The sequence below is a fragment of the Dermacentor albipictus genome, chromosome 7 (genome assembly GCF_038994185.2).
Source record: "Dermacentor albipictus isolate Rhodes 1998 colony chromosome 7, USDA_Dalb.pri_finalv2, whole genome shotgun sequence".
NCBI lineage: Eukaryota > Metazoa > Arthropoda > Arachnida > Ixodida > Ixodidae > Dermacentor > Dermacentor albipictus.
Window position 1 is genome coordinate 106,873,455 of NC_091827.1, and position 22,003 is coordinate 106,895,457.

Sequence of the window (22,003 nt, forward strand, 5' to 3'; positions counted from 1 at the left end):
ACCTTGCTTCAACATTTGCTCAATGTAATAAAGAAATCCATATGCAAAAAAGAAGCGTACATCGGTTAGCATTTGCATATGTCCTTCCCCCTCTTTCTCATTCATTGTTTGCACCCTAAGATATTTGATCGTGAAATACCAACCAGTACAATCTCTGACCCTGCTACAAAAGGTCAGCAGTAGTTTTATATGTCAAGCCACCTCATTGGACAGCGCATCTACCCTTTGCCACGACAATGACAGGCGTTTCCCCGCATCGCTATTCTTATGACACTACCGTGGTTACATGCGGAGCGTACATATGAAATGCGACGTCGTCCAGTCATCCAACAGTTCATAGCCATCAAAGGCCATCTTTCTTAAAGAGAATTGCTTTCGTGAGGTTCTGCATTGATTATCGCCATCCCTACCACATTACGTGAAAATACCTTCCCCGTTTTATTGCAAAATGCAGCATCCTCCAATGCCTGCCAGAACGAAATCAGCGCTTTCTTGACACTGGAATGCACTGGGCACGCTGGCGCTCGACGGGGGCAACTGGCAGACTGGTGAGATCGCTGGAGACGAGCTGCATCACATTAGACAAGGCGCCGGGTACACTGCTGTGACGCTGGGGCGCACCGCTATGTGCTGTAAAGGCACTGTTCAATGGCTCGTACTGGAAACTGTGCTGCATTCATACGTGACACTAAATTCAGCTTTTAGCGCACAAGACGAGAACAGAGAAGAGGCTGAGAAACTCGAGCGCAGGCTTCACCTGTGTGTCTGTGCTCGTGTCTCTTAGCCCCTTCTCTGTCATCGTCTTCTGCGCAAAAAGGCGCATTCATGTGCTACCAACATGTCCAAACAGTCACCTTAGTGACACCAAAGATCCTGCTTCAATCTCCCTGATCGAGGTCCGAAAAAAAGATATTTTTTCGAAATACCAGAAGCAGCGAGTCCCATCACAAAACACTAACTTCCTATGGTAAAAGCGTTCGTGAATTCCCTGTATTTTCCCTTATTGGCCTGTGACAGCGCAACACTGCGCACAAAGCTCTTACTTGATTCTCAGTTTTGTTCGGTTAAGTCCTATGTTGAGCAGGGTCTACGTTCCAGCTTTGCCACCTACTGAAAACTCCCTGGCACCAGGACAAACAAGTTCGCAGTTCACGCTTCAGTACAATCAAACTTGTTATAAACAATTGGAAAATACATGCATAAATATTATGTGACCGAGATACAAATTTTCCGAAGGTGTGCAAAATTTTACACGTCAAGTTTACACATTTGTATGCCTCAGACTTCTGCAATCATGCACATAAATATTTATCATACAGAGGATAGTCTCCAGTTCGTAACATGGCATCTACATCATGTGCGACCATCAGCGTCGGGCTTCTCGCGTTGTGCGAGTAGCGAGCAACCAATAGAACGCGCTATCGTCACTGACACTTCCCTCTCTGCTTAAGGTTTCGCTTTTTCCCTTGCCGAAATATTCTAGGGCCGACGACACGCCAAGTCGGTCACCGTCACATTGTCCTGTGGTAGTCATGAAAGTAAATCTCCGTGGCATCTGGTGACAGCGCGCACCAGAGAAGATTTATTTGATGCGCACTTATCAAAAATAAACACCATGCTGGCGATAAACTTCTGTCGATAAACTTCTGTCGGCGACGTTGCAAGCGCCCTGTGCTGCGAAGATCCGTCAACAGACTCCATTCAGTGATCATGCTTTGCGCCGCCGGTCCGTCTCCGTCAAAGACTGCTTGTCGCGCTTCTGTGAACTTCCTGGTTTTCCTGTGAGATTTAGAAAAACCGCTAGGCATCTAACAGCTTTCTTTCACGTCCTTGAAATAAAAGCAAACAAGACACTTTCGTTGGTGACACTTGCTTGGCCTTACCGTGAGAGGAGACTTGCGCCAGAGTTGTAACGACCAATTACAACGGACAATAAATGACTACGGTCTTTTAGTGCGAGCAAGTACTTACTATAGTGAACCTTGTGCCCCTTCAACCGAGTTTCTTCTCGTCGTGATGTTCTTGACTGATTAGGCTATGAGTGTAGCACAGAATTTTCACCGACAATTTAACACCAACGAGTGCATATCTGGTGTGCCTAACAAAAGAATCAATCTCGTCAACAAAAAAGCCATGCAGTGGCAGATTATGGACATTTAGAAACATGCACACCTCTTCAATATCGCGTAATGTTCAAAAACTACTCCCACTTCATGAAGGATTTGTTTTGTTTGACCAGCTTGACTGGCAACTCCTGCTGTGGCAAGGCATGCTCCGGCTTCAAAGTGACAAAACTTTGACACAAAGTAGGCCAATGAGCACGTTTATGTTCTCCAATAAAGTAATAATTCCAACCAGATATGTCTGAATAATATAGCCCATCATATGTAACGGGTTTTGTATTTTTATTTTAGTGCATTTGGGCTGTCCATATAGTGAGTTGTTGGGTATTTGTAAGTGGGTGCACGCCCACTGTGAGAAGCACTACGGAAAGCACGCACGCAGGCATAGCATAATAATCATTCTTACCCTCATACAAACTTCCGCGTCGCTTTGACGTCAACAATGCTCTGGGTCTGCATGACTGTATGGCCATCGGAGATATATGTACTCTCGAAGGGCGTTATCGCCGTCGCCATTGGCGCAATCGCACTTTCACGGCATATACATGAATTCGCAACCGTTAGAGAACTCCGGAGACCCACAGTCTGTCTGGATACAGAGGCGACGAAGCCAAGAAGACGAATCGTCACGATGAACTGGATCAGCTCTGGCTTCCGCCGCTAGTGTCAGGGCTGTATGCACATACATCAGCATTCCTGCCGAGTAGAAGTCTACATACGACACCGTGGTGGATAGGCAGGTTTTAGAGGAACGGGCAGCAGGCGTTAAGGAAAATATGTCTAATAACCTCTCAGTGCGCTCAGCAACACCGATGATTTTCCTGCAGTCTCATTTCATGCACAGTGAGCATCAGACGCTTGCGACGCTGCCGCTCATGCTGCTAATCACATCAGATTTCTGAAACGCGTTTAACGCAGCGCTGAACCTTGATATTGGTTTCAATGGTTCGCGTTCTAGCGAAATTGCCGGATACTTTATGTCCGTTTTTCGGAAATGTTGAATTATTTTTGTATTAAATGCGCTGGTTTTTTTTACTCTTTCGCCGGTTTCTTTTTTTTTTTGGTCGGCGGCTGAACATTCTTCGCTGTGGACACGTGATCTTCACTAACAAAACCTAATCCTGCTTTCCGTGATTCTATCAGCCGTGCCGAAACGTCCTGCCGCTGCGATGTGCGTATGGTAAAGTTGGAGACATTGACACATTATATTTCTTGTTACGTCTCAACAGGGCCAAGGGCATTAATTAGAGGTCTACAACGAGGTTACCCCAGCTGCCATTTATCAACGCCTATCCAGAATTCAACGCAGCATTGACACTGATTGCTGACGGGTCAACAAAAAATCCCTGCTACTGCAGCTGACAACCTGAACTACGAATGAAAAGGGCCAAGTTCAAATGCTATCGTGGGTAAGGCTTCCACCTGGGATTCCCAGGATGCCACGTGCTTGCTAAATATTCGGAGGCATATTTAGCAACTCCAGAGGTGGAGTTCGGCGGAACGGTGCGGTATCGTGGGCGGGCTTTGCGACTGATTCCACTACTGTGACTGGCCGCACTGTAGGCAACAGATTCCCCCGGCCTAGCCATCTAGCAGAGAGGATGGTATTAAAAGCGGAGAATTTTGGTGCTGTAAGAAGTGGTCATGTGTCATAATGTGAACTCAGACGTTTCATATGCTCCTACATGGACTGGGCTTCCGAATACGGAGCCAGTGTAAATAATGTAAAATAAAGCCGCCCTTTTCTTTCATTACACGAGTGCGTCTACCAGACGCACCCGTCGATGGGCTTTGTAAATTCCTGGCCCAAACACCAACTTCAGCTGCAACATTGTGCTTGCATGTAACGGCAAAGGTTGGGCTGTCCATAAATTACAGGTTCCTGCTGACTGACATTGACTACAGGCCAGCCATTCCTGGTTGTCTGTGTCACCAACCTGTCTTAAACTTTTGTCAACTTAAGCGGGTGTGGTGTTCTCTGCACGGTGTCTGTGTTTTCAATTGCAAAGAGATAACTATTACCATTATTGGCGCATTTTTTTATTGTATTGCGCGCATTCCTTACACCGTTATGTTAGGGGCATTAGAAACGTCTGACTGTAATATATTGTTGAACTTCTCGTCCCTAAATCTATAAAAGAAATAGCATGCCGCCAAATGGTGGTGTACATTCAAGCTCCCCAGATGTACTGTCATTTCCCTATTACTCCTACGATTACAAGTACCGTATGCGATACCCTATTTGAGTCATATTTAGGAGTGCCGCCCCCACCACCCCCCCCCACAAAAAATTAACATTTGATGTTGTTTCTTTGACATTTTTACAGTCAGAATAATTAGGTTTAACGTATCACTTAGATTCTCTTGAAATAGCCGGCGTCATTTCTGCTTCCGCCACCCTATTAGGTCCATAGTATTTTTATGTAAGTGCTATTGCAGGCTTCTCCTAGGACATATTAGAACTCCTACAGACATGGTATGCAATCAAGAGTTGATTTCTTAGAATAGTGCGTAAGGTTCCTGGTTATCGATGATCTGTGTCCTTTTTATATCACCTCGACTCTCGCTCAGTAGAAACAGCACTTGCATGCAGCAGCATTGAAATCTTCAGTCTTCATGACGAGGGGGAGAGGGGTCTATTTCTGCTGCCAGAAAACCCTTAATGCCAGAACCGCCACTTCTGTTCAGGTTTAATTCCTGTGATATTACCCTGAGCGCATTTCAAACCTTTGCTGTTTTGCTTGTTTACATACTGCTTACGCAGTTTTTTTCCCTGATAAAAAAAATACCGATGCCCTTGCTCGGCACCCCGTGGTACACTGTGAAACACCTTGCTGGAAGTAAGGTAAGGTAAGGTAAGTAATGTAAGTTGCTGGAAATAAAGCAACATTAAAGGAAAGGTTCTAGTTAGACTGAAGACATAAGATTGACGGGAGCAAAAACGTCAAATGTAGGCACAGTCGGTGCTTTCAAGCGGAAGAAACAAGGCAAGAGAGACATGGTGTTGATGTAAATATTTTATCTGAAAAGCAGACTTGCGCATTATTCGCGGAAGTTTATTCATTTGGGATACGACTAAAATACGTAGCCCAAGTCACTCCTTGTATTTTCTTACCACTGGCTCCAGTTCTGGAAGTCGAAGATCATTGATGTTTCCTGCGTCTCAGGTGGCCTAAGTTAATTTTTGCGGATATGTATATATGATACTTATAGATAAATGTATTTTAGGTTCGTAATATGTCGATCTATAAATTCTGTACCATCGCGGCGTCTCAAATGCAAATGGCTGTTTTGCTATTATTTCTAACAATTTTCTCTGAGTAAACCAGTAGCCTTATGTTGAAAGCTCATTGTCAAGTGCGCAGGTTATATCACATATTTATGAAGCTTGCATTACACTGCGCATAATGTGAAGAGATTATTTGGCGTTTCTTATATCTATATGTAGCCTATCTGCACGAGCCTTGATTTTCATTCTTGAAGAAGAGCGGATAGTTTTGCTAGGGTGCAATTGCGTCACACCAGTGTTTGCGACGCCGAGCAAACTGATTAGGTTGTGCAAAACCCCCCAGGAGAGAATAAAAATGCTACTAGGGGCTGTGAAAAAAAGCAAACCACTTTTTTTACAAAAAAGTGTGCATCTTCGGTCGTGTACCACATACCTCTCTCATGCGGACTGTCCTATATTGGCCAGACCAGTCATTGCAATAATGACCGCATGCTATTTGCTATCTACAGGTACAGGAGGGAACTTGCCGTTGCTTTGCAAGAAGGGCAATTGGCGACCAGTTTTTGATAATGTATCGATTGTGGGGAGAGAGCGCAGTAAACTGGAAAGAGAAATTAGCGAAGCGTTCCACATCAAAAAGTTGGGCGCGCATACATGTGTGAGTGAACCTTCGGTCAATATCAATGATAAAGAACTTCAATTTTAAAATTTTTCATAATAATACAAGTGTTGTTGTCCTTGTCGGGAAGTGGGGTGACTTGGATTTTGTGTACGTGTATATCTTTTGGTGATATTTAACTATAACCCGTGTTATCATTCTTGGGTGTATACGCATGCGTGGCGGAGATTTGTGGAATGTATTCCCGATAAACATCAGCTGTAAGTCGAGCGTTGTCCTGTCGGTTTCTTCTTACTTGTGCTCCAGTCCGCACTTTCTGGAACCCTTCATACGTTTACTTTCTTAAGCAGTTTTTAGGTCCAACCGCGGCGTCGGTACATCTGTTTAACTTCCCCAATTTCGAGGCACATTCTTGCATAAGTTTTACTGCATGAGATGTTCCCAAAATTGTGCCGCCAAAACATTTTATGTGATGCCTTTGGTGAGGTTAAACAAAACACAAGTATTTTTCATCACTAAACAATTATTAAACAAGACATGACGTTGTCCAAGCACACTGTGTCACAGAAAGCTATAACCTGATGGACTTACATAGCCTTGCTAAAGAAAGAAGTGTTTTTCTACAGACGAAGCAAGTTTTACTGAGGAAACAATGCTTAAAACATTTTCTTGCTCTCGTGTAATTATATTTGAAGATAGGATCAAATATAGTATTATTGTATATTTGCGCATGTTCGCGTTATTTTCGCACGCACCTTCGACTATATTTTATTCAGTGTCAAAAGCGTAGCAGTTTGGGCGAGTTGGTATGTCATGACTGTTTTAGGCTGACTGTTTCAGTGTATATACGCACAAATATGCCGAGTGCGAAGTTTTTTTTTTCTGAGTTTAACTGATGTCTAAAATTAGCGCAACATACAGTTGTAAATCCCAGTGACCTGATTCTCGACATTTGAGTTTCCACATTGGCAGCGGTGGCCGCACTTCGATGGGGGCGAAATGCGAAAACACCCGTGTACATAGATTTAGGTGCACGGTAAAGAACCCCAGGTGGTCGAAATTTCCGGAGTCCTCCACTAAGGCGTGCCTCATAATCAGAAAGTGCTTTGGCACGTAAAACCCCATAATTTTAGTGTCCACATTGGCAGCCTCAAAATGAGCAGTGATTGGGGCAATTATGTGACAATTGTCAAAGTTACGCAGTTTAGTGTGAATAGCAGTCTCTGGCTACTTCAGCCGTTCTGAGCCTGCCTGCCTGCCTGCCTGCCTGCCTGCCTATCTATCTATCTATCTATCTATCTATCTATCTATCTATCTATCTATCTATCTATCTATCTATCTATCTATCTATCTATCTATCTATCTATCTATCTATCTATCTATCTATCTATCTATCTATCTATCTATCTATCTATCTATCTATCTATCTATCTATCTATCTATCTATCTATCTATCTATCTATCTATCTATCTATCTATCTATCTATCTATCTATCTATCTATCTATCTATCTATCTATCTATCTATCTATCTATCTATCTATCTATCTATCTATCTATCTATCTATCTATCTATCTATCTATCTATCTATCTATCTATCTATCTATCTATCTATCTATCTATCTATCTATCTATCTATCTATCTATCTATCTATCTATCTATCTATCTATCTATCTATCTATCTATCTATCTATCTATCTATCTATCTATCTATCTATCTATCTATCTATCTATCTATCTATCTATCTATCTATCTATCTATCAAGTATCTTACACCGACCCAGTGGGTAAAGTTGTCCAGTTGCTTGTGTCACTATATAAATGCTCCTGGTGGTCATGTCTCCGTGGTCCTTCCAGCATCGTGATTCCAGCTTGGTGATATCGTATTATGCTCGTCAAGCGGTCGTCGTCACGCCTTCTACCCCGCATTTTGCGGCGGAAGTATTCTAATAGCTTAGGTCACTAGGTATGCGCTCGTGGCCGCGATGCCATCGGGTTCGTTGCGCCTTTATCATTTTAGCTTTGTCCTCCGACTCTCGACGTGCCGCCATCGTCAAGCCATCGTCGTCATACTGTAGTCATGCATCCCTTCTCGCTCAGCCATCGTGATGCCGTCGTGTTGTTTCTCTCTTCGCCATTTCAACTTTGTCATATTACTCTCATCATGCCGTCATTTTCACGCCTTCAATCGCATACCCAGTGGTCTATATATATTAATAGCTTCGGCTGCTGTTTAGCAGCTCGTGATGGGGAGATCTAAAGTGACATTGCGCAACAAAAAACGACATGGACGTAAGAGAAGAAGAGACACCCAGCGCAATTTCACTTCATATCATTAGTTGCGCAATATCACTTCAGTAATGGGTTACCAACTTGCCCGGAATGCTGCTCTCATAAGGAGATCGTCGTGGTTGCTGTATATTCGTCATTCTAGCTTTGTTATGCGATTCTCGTGGTGCAGTTGCCATCTAGCCATCACCAACATACAGTCGTCTTGCGTTCCTTCTGACACCGCCATAGTGGCGCTGTCGTGGTCATTCCACGGTCGTGATTCCTACTTTGTGTCCTGGTCGTCCAAGTTGGCTAATTGCTTGCGCCAGTACGTATGTGTTCATGTTTCGGTTGCTGTCGTGATCATCACATGGTCGTCATTCCAGCTTTCTCATTGGACGCTGGACACTCGACTCTAGTCATGCAGCCGTCGTCACACAACCTTCGTCGGTCCATCTAAGCATCGCTTATTCATCATTATATGGTTATGATGCTCTCATCATTCAATCGTTTTTATGGCACCGTTCTCGAGACATTGTCGCCAGTGCGCAGTCCTGAGCAGAGGCTTTCATGCATCCGTTCTCATACAGTCAACGCCATTTCACTGTAGGCGTGGTCATTCGAGATCTTTCATGCGGTAGTCGTCTTACCGTCGCCATGACATCATCGTCATATCATTCTCATGATGTCATCGTTGTTACAATGTGGTCGTGCATCTATATAATATCAGATCATAGATCATATTGACTGTGGGGTGGAGCGCAAAGGATACGGTGCTGATCGTTCTTTTTGTGTTTCCCAGGTTGGCAGGAGACCCAACGCTACTACAACTGGGCTGTAGTGCAACTTTTCTTGGACCAGCCCATCTGCTTCCATCTTCAGTGCTATGCTACTTGCGAAGAGCATTCTCATCGCCTCTGCTAAGCTGGACATCTGAACTTTGTCCCATCTGTTGGCAAGTCAGACCACGTGTGACGCCATCATCGTCGACGAAGCGCAGCTCGTAACTGAGCCGTGGGCGTTTCCTATCATTAGCTGTGGCGATGGTGCGCAAAGGACACGGCACTTATCACTCTTTCTGTGTTTTCCAGGTTGGTTTCCTTCTCTACGTTACTCATTTTGCAATGCGCTCTTTCCGCTACTGCCAATCTACAAACTTGTGTTCATTTGCTGTTTTTCCCCCATTTCGGAAAGTCATAGACCTGTGTAGTTGCAGACAATGCCGCGTTGTTATGAATGTTGCTCTGTGATAGATGAAGGCGAATTGTTTCTGACTTGTTCACAATGTGAATTTTCGTAAGATAGCAGTACCTGCCCTGACGTTACTGAAAGGGCCATTAGGAAAAAAGAGATCAATTCAAAAACCTTGGAAGTGCGAGTCTTTCAAACCTACAGGAAGTAACAGCTCCGCCTCTGCCATAACGTGTAAGAATGAAAATAAGATAAAAAACGCTGATATGGACCAAAAACTAAACCTGCTTGTTAGTCTGCGAAACAAGGTAGACGGGATCGAACCGCCCTTCCAAACACTTTCCGATCACATTGACGAAATTCAAAGAAAGCTTTAGAGCCACGGAAAGGAATCAAGCACTGTCAAACGTAAAGTAGAAAAACTAGAGAAGTACGCTTGCTCTAAGGAGCTGGAGCAGATTTGGGCTGACATAGACGCACTTTAGTGGCATATCAGACGTCTTAACACTGAAATACACAGTGGGCTTGAGGCTGACTGCAAAAACCTAGGCGAAAAGATAAATGACATTGCACAGAAGCTTTATATTCAACCTGTATCTGAGGAAGATGTTTTGGGAATTCATAGGTTCCAGGCAAAGCAAGGAAAAACGCACAGAATTATTGTCCCCCTTGCACTGCAGGAACTGAGCGATGCATGAATTGCCAGAAGGCGAGCATTATTGGACAGCCAGGGCAACTTCGTCTTTAATGAAAACCTAACCTCTAGCTCGAGGAAGCTCCTTGCCACTGCCAAAGAATGGGCAAATGAGGCGAGATAAAAGGTCGTGTGGCACTCAAATGGAAACGTTCTCATGCGTAAGGCAAACGGTGAATCGGCAAATGTCGTGGAGGATGAAAATGATTCGTGCTCTCTTAGAATGAGCGCCAAGTTCTTGTTGCTTTCATTTGACTCTCTGGCGAAATGACTAATTTGGGAAATATTGGCAAGAAGGATAGGTTCACGTCCTTGGCCACTCTAAAGAAGGGACTGTCTTTCATTCATGCTAGCTGAATTTATTTTTTTTCCTGATAGAAATAGTCAGTGCGACGTAGTCATGCTAAGGAACAAATGGTACTGCTCTGATGATGTCTCTCGCCTGCCTCGCAAAAAAGTATTTCATAAAAACCGAGCCTCACGTCATGATGGGGGAGTATCTGTTTTTATATATGATTCTCTATCATGTGTACTGTTAGCCGAGTATTCTCGTATGACAAAAAAAACTTTTGAATGTGGTGTGTCCAAACACCAGGTGTACTATATGCAGTATGTTTCCGCCCACCGGATGGTTTATTGTAACCCTTTTAATTTTTTAGAGCGCATGCTAGAATTTGCGTCAGAAAACAAAGATAAAGTGGTCTTAAGAGGAGACAACATTTATATGAGTTCCGATAATGCTAGAAACATGATATTTCACAGAATTTTTGTGTCAAGCGGATGTATAAATGCAGTTGAAACTTTCACGAGAATAACAAAAACTACAAAAAGAACTCTTGATATTTTTATAACGAGCTATAATCCATTCTTATTAACTAGTGGAGTTTTAAATTGTCCTCTTAGTGACCACATGCCAATAGTTATATTCATCCACGCAAGAACAAACAAAGCCGAAAACGATGACAGGGAAAAAACATTTCAGACAATAAACGAGTATACATTAACTGCCTTTCAAGATGTCTTGAGACAAGTATCTTGGAAGGAGGTTTTTCAACAAATCGAGACAGAGTCAGCATACATTTTCTTATTAAAGAAATTGTCAGTTGTTCATGCGAAACATTTCATACGCAAGAAAAGAAACCACAAAGCATATCGAAAACCTTCGACAACCAAAGAGCTTCTAAAAATAGAGAAAAGAGATAAGCTTTATGCTTCGTTTATATCTCGGAACGGCGAGGATCTAAAATGCTTCAAAATTTTTAGAAATGAGTTGAGAGCTTGGAAATACAAGAAATCTCTATTATTTACGTACATTTCCTTCATGCGAGAAACATACAGATAAGATGTGGAACAAATTAAATGAGCTAAAGGGATCGAAACAGAACACTGAACCTATAAAGAAAATTTCTGTAAGTGGATGCCTTTTAACCGGAGATCATTTATTTAACCCATTTAATGATTACTGACACTGATTCTCATTCATCACAAAGTCCACCGTATACATTTCAGTTCCCTGCAACTATGCACATTACGTTGTTTTTCAAAAGTCAATCCCTACCGAGGTTTGCTCAGTTTTTATCAAATTGAAAAGTTCATGTAGCTGCGATGCTGATGGCCTCCAAATACGACTTATCAAACATGTCATTTTTGACATTGCATCTATGTTAGCTAATATCTACAAATTATGCTTAACATCAAGTATTTTTCCTGAAAAAATGAAAATCGCGAAAGCAATTGTGGTATATAAGAAAGGTGACAAGGTCCATATAAAAAAAATTACCGCCCGATATCTATTCTCGCGCAGTTTTCTAAAGGTGTTGGAAAAATCGTTGTTAACCAATAACATCTTTCAGCAAGAAAGATAAACTAATGACAGACGGTCAATACTGTTTTCAACAAGGTAACTCAACAGCACTAGCACTTGTAGCACACAAAGAATATACACTGCAAAACTTCTAAAATAGGGTACTTGTAAGTGGTCTATTCATAGGCTTCACAAAAGCGTTTGACTGCATAAATAATGACCTCCTAATACTTTAGCTTGAATGATATGGCATCAGGGACCTTCCTCTTTATTTACTGACATCCTACCTTGGAAATCGGCAGCAATATGTGTCTATATACACTAGCATATCATCTGCATGACACATACAAACAGGTGACCTTCAGGGAAGTATCCTTAGTCCATTTCTATTTAACATCTACATAAACGACATAGTTCTTATCCACCGAGAAGCAAAATTCATAAACTACGCAGATGATACAAACGTTTTTTATCAAGCGATTCTTATACAGGCCTCATTGGTGCAGCGAAAAATCTCTTAACCCATCGCTAAAAATGAAGCCACGACAACGTATTAAAAGCAAACTCCAATACAACACCTGTAGTCATCTTTAGAACAAGAGATACGTGTACTCCATTGAACCACAATATATTTTACAACTCTGAGAATATAGATGTTGTTGACGCGGTAAAAGTAATTGGCGTATACGTTACCGACACATTGCAATGGGACGCTCACGTGGATCTTGTACTCCAAAAACTTAGCCGTATAACAGGTATACTACATCGAAATCGGTACCTGTTATCAACGCCAGCTAAATTGATCATTTATAATGCACTGTTTCCCTCGTATGTAAATTATTGCCATCTTGTACAGGGCACAACATCAGCTTCCAATCTCTCTAAAATACTACTGATGCAAAAAATAATACGCGCTATTGCAAATGTTCCGTGCAACTCACACACTCAAGGTCTTTTCACCGAGTACAACATCACAAAAAGCAATCATCTCTGCAAGCAAACTCTCCTACGTGCCTACTACATTCAGGTAAAAGATAGAAGTAACTTAATTACAAATATAGCAAACTTAAAAGCGAATGCACCCACATGTGACATGTTGAGCCATGAAAAATGGCGCATACCTTTTTTCGAGAACGAATTGCGGCCATCAAATGGTGGCAAACACCCTCCCACGGCTACTAAATTGTTATCTAGAAGCTGACATTGACATTCATGGCTTGACACCATCGGATGTCATCTGTCTAGCGAAAACTATAATTTAAATCCCCATGGTACAGAGAAACCACGTGTATGCACAGTGAAAGAATTGTAACTACACCCTTTAATCGATGTAACCCACTGTTATTTATTTTTTATTTCCGAAAAGGTTCTTTGCCACCGGTCTGCCAATATCAATATTTCATTGTCCTAAAGCCGTAATCGTTATACCGCCTTAGTCCTCCAATCATTATCATTCCTTCTTCGCGATTCCATTTTTATTGCATCGGTCTCATACAGTCGCCATGCTGCCATACTCATTGGTGACCATGGCAAGTGAGTGCCACAGCAATCTGGGACGACATCGGAGTATGTGGCATATAGCCGAAGCCACGATAGTTTCAGAAAACCACAAAACCTGTTACGTAAACGTCACTTCATGAATACGGTCTGTCACTACATTGCTCGAACGATACTCGCATTACCATTCACAGTCATCGTGAGATGATTTCAGGCGTAATTCTTTAGCCATTCTCTTATGGGGCTAGCTGAAATTAGCAGCTTAAAGTCCGCCCTCACAATATTTAAGCTCAGTCAAAATATCAGTCTTAAGCAAGCGCTGTGTAATCGCTGGCAAGTTTTTATTTTTCGGTTTACTTCAATAGAGCAAAATTGACGTGAAAAAGAATGCCTATGGCAGGTGCATCTTGCCACTTCGTATTTTGTGACGTCGAAACTGTAACCACTGGCGTGCCTCCTCGGACACGTGCTTGTTTTTTCTCTTTTTGCTATAACGACTATGTATTGGTGCCAGCGGCCCATTAAATTGAAACGTCACTCTATCGTGCACGCCTTTTGCAGCCCAAAAACGTTTCAGTAGTGTGCTTTCAGCACTTTAAGGAATCTAAAGCTCTCACATGCTCATAATAGAAAAAAATTTAAGGTACAAAGGGTATTCAAAACGAGAGGGCCATTTGCTCATATTTAAATATTTACATGTCAGAATAAAGTTTTATTTGTGCTGCGCCATATGTTAATACTTCGCGAAGGTAACGAAGTTATTGTTTGGGCCCAGTAGTCGTCTGCTTGTCGGGCAATGCAGGTGACAATGACCGCGAAAATTTTTGCTTCCATTTAACGGGTGGAAACAAGGAGATTGATTTTGAATCCGAAGGAATCATCAGATGACGTAACCTCGGTGAGTGCCCCAGCCCACTAACTCGCTGGAGGCGAATCATTATGATTCAAAATAATGTTTTTCTCACTCACTCACTCTCATATTATGGGCAGCTGTGCGCAGTTTATGGACCTACAGTGCGGAGTGTAGGAAACGTTAGAAAATGGTGTCGAGACAAAAAATGGACGCACATTTGTGCGTGACGAAGAGCTGAGTGACAGGCTCAGCATCTATAGCAATGAAATTGTTCAACAAGTGGACCGGGAATTTCGATTAGATCCACGACTGACCGATATCGGTCTGGCTTATAAATTTCCTCTTGTTGGACGCACTACAATTTGCACGATTGTAACTGAAAATCTCAGATATCACCAAATATGCACAAGATGGGCACCACAAATGCTTACCGAGCAACTGAAACAACAAAAAATGTCAAGTGGACGAGCGTTTTTAGAGAACTACCGACAAGACAGAGATGAGTTGTTTTCTCACATGGTTACAGCTGAAGAGACTTGTAATGAAGAGAAACAAAACAACAATCAATGCAGTGGAACCATGCCCGCTCACAAAAAAAAAAAGTTCAAGTAATCTCCCTAGTCGACTCGGAAAATGATGGGTACCGCTTTCTGACATGAAAATGAAGTTCTTTTGGTTGATTTCATTGAAGGTGCGACCACACTTGCAGCTGACATATACTGCGAAATGCTCACCATAATTAGGCGAGGGAAACTGGTGCTTTGCACTGTCCTCCTTCATGACCGCTGTCCGAACGAAAGAGAAAATTTAGGATTTTGGATTGAAACTTTTTGATCACCCACCCCACAGTCTCGACCTTGCACAAAGCGACCATTTCCTCTTTTGCACTTGAAGCAGGGGCTTGGGGGACAACGGCCTGAGGACAACAAGAAACTCAATGCCGCCGTTGTCAACAAGTTCAATACTCCGGCGCCTGACTTCTATGCAGAGGGACTAAGGAAAACAGTTCAGCCCCGAAAATTGCCCTGAAGTTTACGGTGGTTATGCAGAAAAGTGGTTACGCAGAATTTGTGCTAAACTCAATGTGGCAATAGTACCTTTACTAACGTATATATATATATATATATATATATATATATATATATATATATATATGTATATCATAGCAGGCCAACAAACACTGACACCAAGGACAACGTAGGGGAAATTGCTTGTGCTTAATAAATGAAATCAAGAAACGATAAATTAATGGAAATTAAAGTGGATGAAAAAAATGGCTGTGGCTTAGGTAAGGTTAAGCCCAGGATGCGAAGCATACTAGCCTTTATTTTAGTTGTTGAACCACTGTTTAGCCTGGTGAACTGCTGTTGCTTGGCTATATTTGGTTCGGCTAGACGAAGAAACAACTCATGCATTACTTCTTCGCCTTCAAGAGTGGAACGCGACAGCGTTCCCGTCGACCCGCCAAGGGGTGTAAGACAATGGGCTACAGGGCAGCGACTACGCGCCCCGCATTGGACGCGGTGAGCGTCGAGCAAAGCAGCGTTCGGCGCGGCAACGAAATGTGCGCCTGAGCAAGAGACGCACGCCTTAGAAACAGCGTGTTTCTAAGGCAACACCGCATTCACTAGAGGCGCTTTTGTACCGCTTTGAAGCGTTGTACTCGTGGCTCAGTGGTAGCGTCTCCGTCCCACACTCCGGAGACCCTGGCTCGATTCCCACCCAGCCCGTCTTGCAAGAGTTGAGCCAAAGCCACTTCTCCTCTGTCGTGACGTCACGGTGTCACGTGATTTCATGGTCACCGCCGCGCCTGAGGAGCTGGGTTGAGCCCTCGTAATATGCTTCGCATAAAAACAACATGCCGCAGGTGGGAACCGAGCCCAGAACCATCGCAGTTCACGTGCGATGCTCTACCAATTGAGCTACCACGGCGCTGTTTCCCCATCCACTTTCTTGGGTATTTATGTGTCATATAGTAGAACCCTGGGAGTGTTAGCCAGCGCCACCACTCACAGACCTTGGCGACAGACGTGGAACGTCCTTTTTGCTGCAGGCGTCATCAGAACATAATCTTTTTTGGGTGAACGCAACTGGTCAGTAAACCCACATATGCTACCTGAAGGCATCAATAAAGCCGGATTCGAGACCTTCGTTATGTAATAAACGAGATGAAAGGGGGTTAACCGAGGGGCCCAATTTTGCTTTGTCATATCATAAGAATCCAACAAATACTGCCACCAAGGACAACATAGTGGAAATTACTTGTGCCTAATAAAATAAATAAGGAAACGATAAATATAATAGAAAATATGAAATAATACTTATTTAACTGAATTAATTGTGGATTCGGTTCCCACCTGTATCAAGTTGTTTCTTCATCCACTTTAATTTCCATTAATTTATCGCTTCTGTATTTCATTCAGTAGGTACAAGTAATTTCCCCTATGTTGTCATTGGTGTCAGTGTTCGTTGGCGTCTTCTGATATGAGAAAAAACAATCGGGCCCCTCCGTTAACCCTCTTTCAACTCGTCTATGTATTTATTTATTTATATATATATATATATATATATATATATATATATATATATATATATATATATATATATATATATATATGTATATATATATATATATATATATATATATATATATAAACGAGTTGAAAGAGAGTTAACGGAGGCGCCCTATTTTTCTTAGTCATAATAGTCATAATATATTACATATAATATGACTTATATTAGACATATTAGTCATAGTCTTTGTTGGCTTCTTAGGATATATATATATATATATATATATATATATATATATATATATATATATATATATATATATATATGTATATATATATATACATATATATATATATATATATATATATATATATATATATATATATATATATATATATATTTCACGACCAAATGGCCCTTTCTTTGTGAATAGCCCTCGTAATAAAAACTATGCAGACGCAATGCACATGTTTGAATCTATTTGACACAGATATATGGTGAAATGCTCAATGAAATCTTACATACAACTCATTGCAACTAGCAGAATTGTGTTGAGGTTCATTTTATGAAACGTATATTTCGTGCGATGTTTATACAAAGCACTGTTTGTTAGATGCACCGGAATACAACCGGCAGTCAAGGTGGCTAGCCCATGTAAGAGCTTGGTGATGTTTGACCCTTTTCGACTTTAAGAAGTTTTGGAGAGATGTATGCCTGGATATGCCCCCTTGCGCCATAGTACAGAAAGGTACACTTTAAGACGTCTACACCCAGTGTCACAGTGACACATGTCCAGTATAGCCTATTGGCCAGAACTGCACTTCACTTAAAATGAGCGAGTTACAGAAATATTCATTCAGTGCAGTGGGGAAGCCGTTTGAGTGCATGCGTAGGAATGTTCCTTATATTAGAAGATGGGACACAACATTAAACCCTTCGCAGTCCAAGATATAAATCCAAGTAAACGTATATGTTCCCTCGAACATGCTGGTGGGGAACTCACCTCCCGAATTCTTTTTCGGTTTTCCATCGGGGCAGACGCAGATGTTTCCGCCCTTCTTTCTGCCGGCCTCGGCCCCTTTATGGTTCCCCACGTAGACACAGTGGCACCCGTCCCCTGGGTCATCGACGCTCTCTCTTTCAACTGTGTCGCTCTTTCGTTCCCGCGTAACTACCGAAGAAAACAGGGATTATAATTAGACGTTATTTGCTTAACCGATTCATTGGCTATTAAAACGATAAATTAGCGTTAATTTTAATCATATATGTAAACACGGTACCAAAAGCTCAGCAGGAAGCGCGGTCCTCTCTAAGCAGTTATGCATCAGTGCGTGTGTCCATCGATCCTCAATGTCATGTGCAGTACACAGTGCAAGCTGTTGAAATTTTAATAATAATAATCCCCGCCAGCCCTCCGCCCATGCCTACGGGTGCTTTGAAATCATCGTGTGTTTGTTTTTTGTGTTTCATGAGAGCAGCAATTCCTTGCCTCACAGCTCTAAATGAAGCAGATAGATATATTCGGTAGATGTTAGGCAATGTGAAGTAATTTTCGTCTAATACTACGTCCGACTTCTCCTACAACGTACACCGCAGCAAACAATAAAGCTTCGCAGGAAGGATACCTCTATGTGAAGGAGTTTGGTTTCAAAAATATGATATACCTTCGTGGAAACACACGCTATACCGGTATACTAACAATCCCACAAGCCTATGTGGAATGTCTACTTTTTACTGGAATTTTATTTCTTGAGTGCCCAGAGTTGCGATCGTTCGGCTACCAGAGTAATCAAGGCTAGTGTATAGATTTGTCTCATCTGCGAACTTGTGGCTTCAGACGAGCTCTTGACTTTGTTTCTAGTGCTTGTATTTTTTTTTAATTTGGTTCTTCACAGAGAGGAAAAACGAACGGTCACTGTAGGCGTTTTAACTAAGTTTGGTAAACTTGTGCTGGTTTCTGATCCAGGCCTCCGCCTCTCACTCTATAACGCCGAAGGAGACTCAAACTTTGGAACCTGTGCGAAATGTTTTATTATAATTATGCTGCTTGGCTAGCGTACTCTATGGCTCCCGAAAGTGTGGGTGTGCCGAAGGTACTACCACCACGATGAACATTTCACAGGCAGCGATTATTTCTGTCGGCTCACAAAGTAACTCTTGCCGTCAGCAATACGATCAGCAAGGGTCAGATATCGGTTCCTAACAGCTTTACTAACATATTACAGGTTCATGTAACAGGTTCCTAACATGTTTCTTTCCTCGTGCATGTGAGTCCATATGTGTGTTTGGCTGGTTTGCAGTGTTTCATTTTTAGCAGTTTGTTTTACTCGCATTTTGTTTATAGTTTACTTTAAAAGAAAATTAACACATTTCGAAGTCCAGATGACAAGTGAGATCGATTTTGGGGACACACGGATATTGTATTCAAAATATCGTCGTCGAAGACAGCTTAGACCATATGCGCGCAGGCAACCTCAAAGTGTGGCGCCTCACGACATTGACATCAACAGACTGGGTTTGTAAACAAACGAGCAGACGCCGTGTCACGAGTTTGTGTTGTCTATCATGCTGCTCGCATGTGCTCTCCTTCTAGCTGTTGATCGCAGTGGGGCACTCTCCTTGTCATTGCAACAGTTTTTCCCGTGTCTGCCGGAGGATTTCTCCCTCTCTCGCTTGTCTCTGCTGCACTGAACACGCATGACATGCATTTTATTTGAGGGGTTTTACGTGCCAAAACCACATTCTGATTACGAGGGACACCGTAGTGGGGAACTTCGGAAATTTGGACCACTTGGGGTTCTCTAAGGTGCACCTAAATCTAAGTACACGCGTACGAAGTGCGTGTTCAGTGCAGCAGGGTCAAGCGGCATTGTGCGAACACAGCACAATGGTAAGATCTTGATGAGGGCTAGTTGGTTCATACTTGGAACTGAGGTTTCATACTTGGAACAGCACAATGCCGCTTGTATAGTTTTCTCCGCCATGAGCACGAGGCACGTGGTGCCATGTTGCGCGCAATGCGTCGTACGACTATTCGCACAACTTTCGCCTTGGTCGGATGGCCTCAGTCAATAACAGCGCCGCTAGCGCATACGTAATTTTATTTGAAATACTGCAAGCCGATGATTCAGTTCGTACAGAAGGGGTTTCATGTACAATACAAAAGCACATAATAAACAACGCAAGGGATAAACACAGGAAGCAAATGAAATTTGTTGAACAAATGTGGTCATAAAAAGAAAAAGCACAATCCACATGCATGAGGAATGCCTAACAAATTCACCAAATGCAATAAATAACTTGTAAGGCTGGGAATTCAAAACATGTCACTGCATTTCCCTAACAAAATCATCAGTCGTAAATATGCTAGGCAGCAAATAATTCCATTCCGCCACTGTGCGAGGGAAAAAACTATATCGAGATGCGTTTATGCGAGCGAATATTGGTGCAAAAGAATGTTAATGACTGTCGCGTTCTCCTCCTACTAAGACGCCTAACAGATTTTGGGAGAGCTAGTTTAATTTCTCCGGAAAGGCAGTTGTGAATAAATGCTCGCGTAGTAGTTCCGGCTGTGCGGGGCCGGTTAGCAAGTTCCTCGCCGCCTCCTCCATCCCGGTGTTTTTCCTACCTGGTCATGACGCTGGCCTCTTTCCCTGCTGACGGCGGCTCAAAACTCGGCTTGAGTTTCTCTCTGACACAAGATAACTTGTAATTTGACATCGAAAGTGTGAATGTTATAAGACGTTGTCGAAAATAGTAAATCGCTGGCATGATTTCGACTCGCAAGTGGTCAGCGCTGCCACCACAGCAATACTCAGTGCGAAGTGGCTCGGATGGCTTCCGTGTTTCACGCGCAAGCGTAGCTGGCCAGCAAGCGGAATCGACTAATGCTTGTTCGAAACAGGGAAGGAAGTGGAGGAGGAAAGCGCCTGGAGGAGAAGAGAATCGCGCACAGGGGAACGACGATGGAGTGCGCTGATGATGGGTGGACGGACGGACGGACGGATGGACGGACGGACGGATGGACGGACGGATGGATGGATTGATGGATGGATGGATGGATGGATGGATGGATGGATGGATGGATGGATGGATGGATGGATGGATGGATGGATGGATGGATGGATGGATGGATGGATGGATGGATGGATGGATGTTATGAGCATTCCCTTTGAACGGGGCGGTGGGCTGCGCCATCAAGCTCTTGCTATTATACTGCCCAATTTCCTAACGAGCTTACACAGAAAAAAAAAATCACCGTGAATTCCTATAACCAAGTTTTCTGACTCCCTATAGCGAGCTTTGTTTTTATACGTCTCCGTTCTTTGTAGTATCCCTACTCTTCTTCCACCTCATACTAATCTAGATTCTTAACATGTTTACTTTCCCCTTCTCTGGCTGAACCGAAGGGGTTCAAGGAATCCAGTGGTGCCTAAATCAAACACTGGGCAGATATCATCACGTTCTAAACAGGCATGCTCCATCATTTCCCTAGATTTACCGCAGCAAGCACATGCTTCTTCTTCGTTCTTATATCTCGCTTTATAGGTGCGCGTTCTAAGGCATCCTGACCTCTCTTCGAAAATAATCAGCTTCCCTTTGTGGTATCCTAAATTGTTTCTTCTCTTATTTCATTTTTTCCACTTATGTAGTTTACTCATGGCAGATTTATTTTCCATTGCCGCCACCCATGAGACTATTTCAGCCTCCCTGACTTTCCGCGTGACGTTCTTTCTTTCTGTGTTGCTCACCCTGTAGGCCCCACACCTGCGGGCAAACTTCCCATTTCCTTACCTCCACTGAGAATCAATGTTTTTTTCCGTACAAACAGCTCAACACTCGGCCAGCCCATTTACTTTCTTCCATATTCCTCAGTCGTGCTTCATAATCAATTTTCCTGTGAGCTTCCCTCACGTCAAAAGTTGTCCAGCCCATGTCACTATGCTCAGCTTCATTTGTAGTCTTCCCGCGAGCGCCCAATGCGAGGCGTTCCACTGACCTTTGGTTGCCATCGAGTCTTGCCTGTACCCCTGATTTCAAGCAAACAACCGCATTTCCAAAAGTAGCTCCTGGAACCATTACACCTTTCCATATACACCGGAGCACTTCGTACCTATTGTATCCCCAGAGCGCTCTGTGCTTCATTATGGCTGCATTTCGCTGCCCCTTTATTGTTATTATTATTGTAGCGCGTGGCAAAGCACTGC

General features: G+C 42.8%; 1 protein-coding gene across 1 annotated transcript in view; it reads right to left on the minus strand.

Moving 5' to 3' along the window:
* Positions 1 to 1,545: 1,545 nt before the first annotated feature.
* The window catches only part of LOC135903519 (uncharacterized), a 75,837-nt gene continuing 55,379 nt past the window's right edge, over positions 1,546 to 22,003 (minus strand). Inside the window, exons 4-5 of the mRNA XM_070521412.1 lie at positions 17,800 to 17,967; positions 1,546 to 1,779 (exon numbers count right to left, since the gene is read on the minus strand). Coding sequence (XP_070377513.1) covers positions 1,709 to 1,779; positions 17,800 to 17,967 — 239 coding nt within the window. The 3' untranslated portion in view covers positions 1,546 to 1,708. The remainder of the gene's footprint in view (positions 1,780 to 17,799; positions 17,968 to 22,003) is intronic.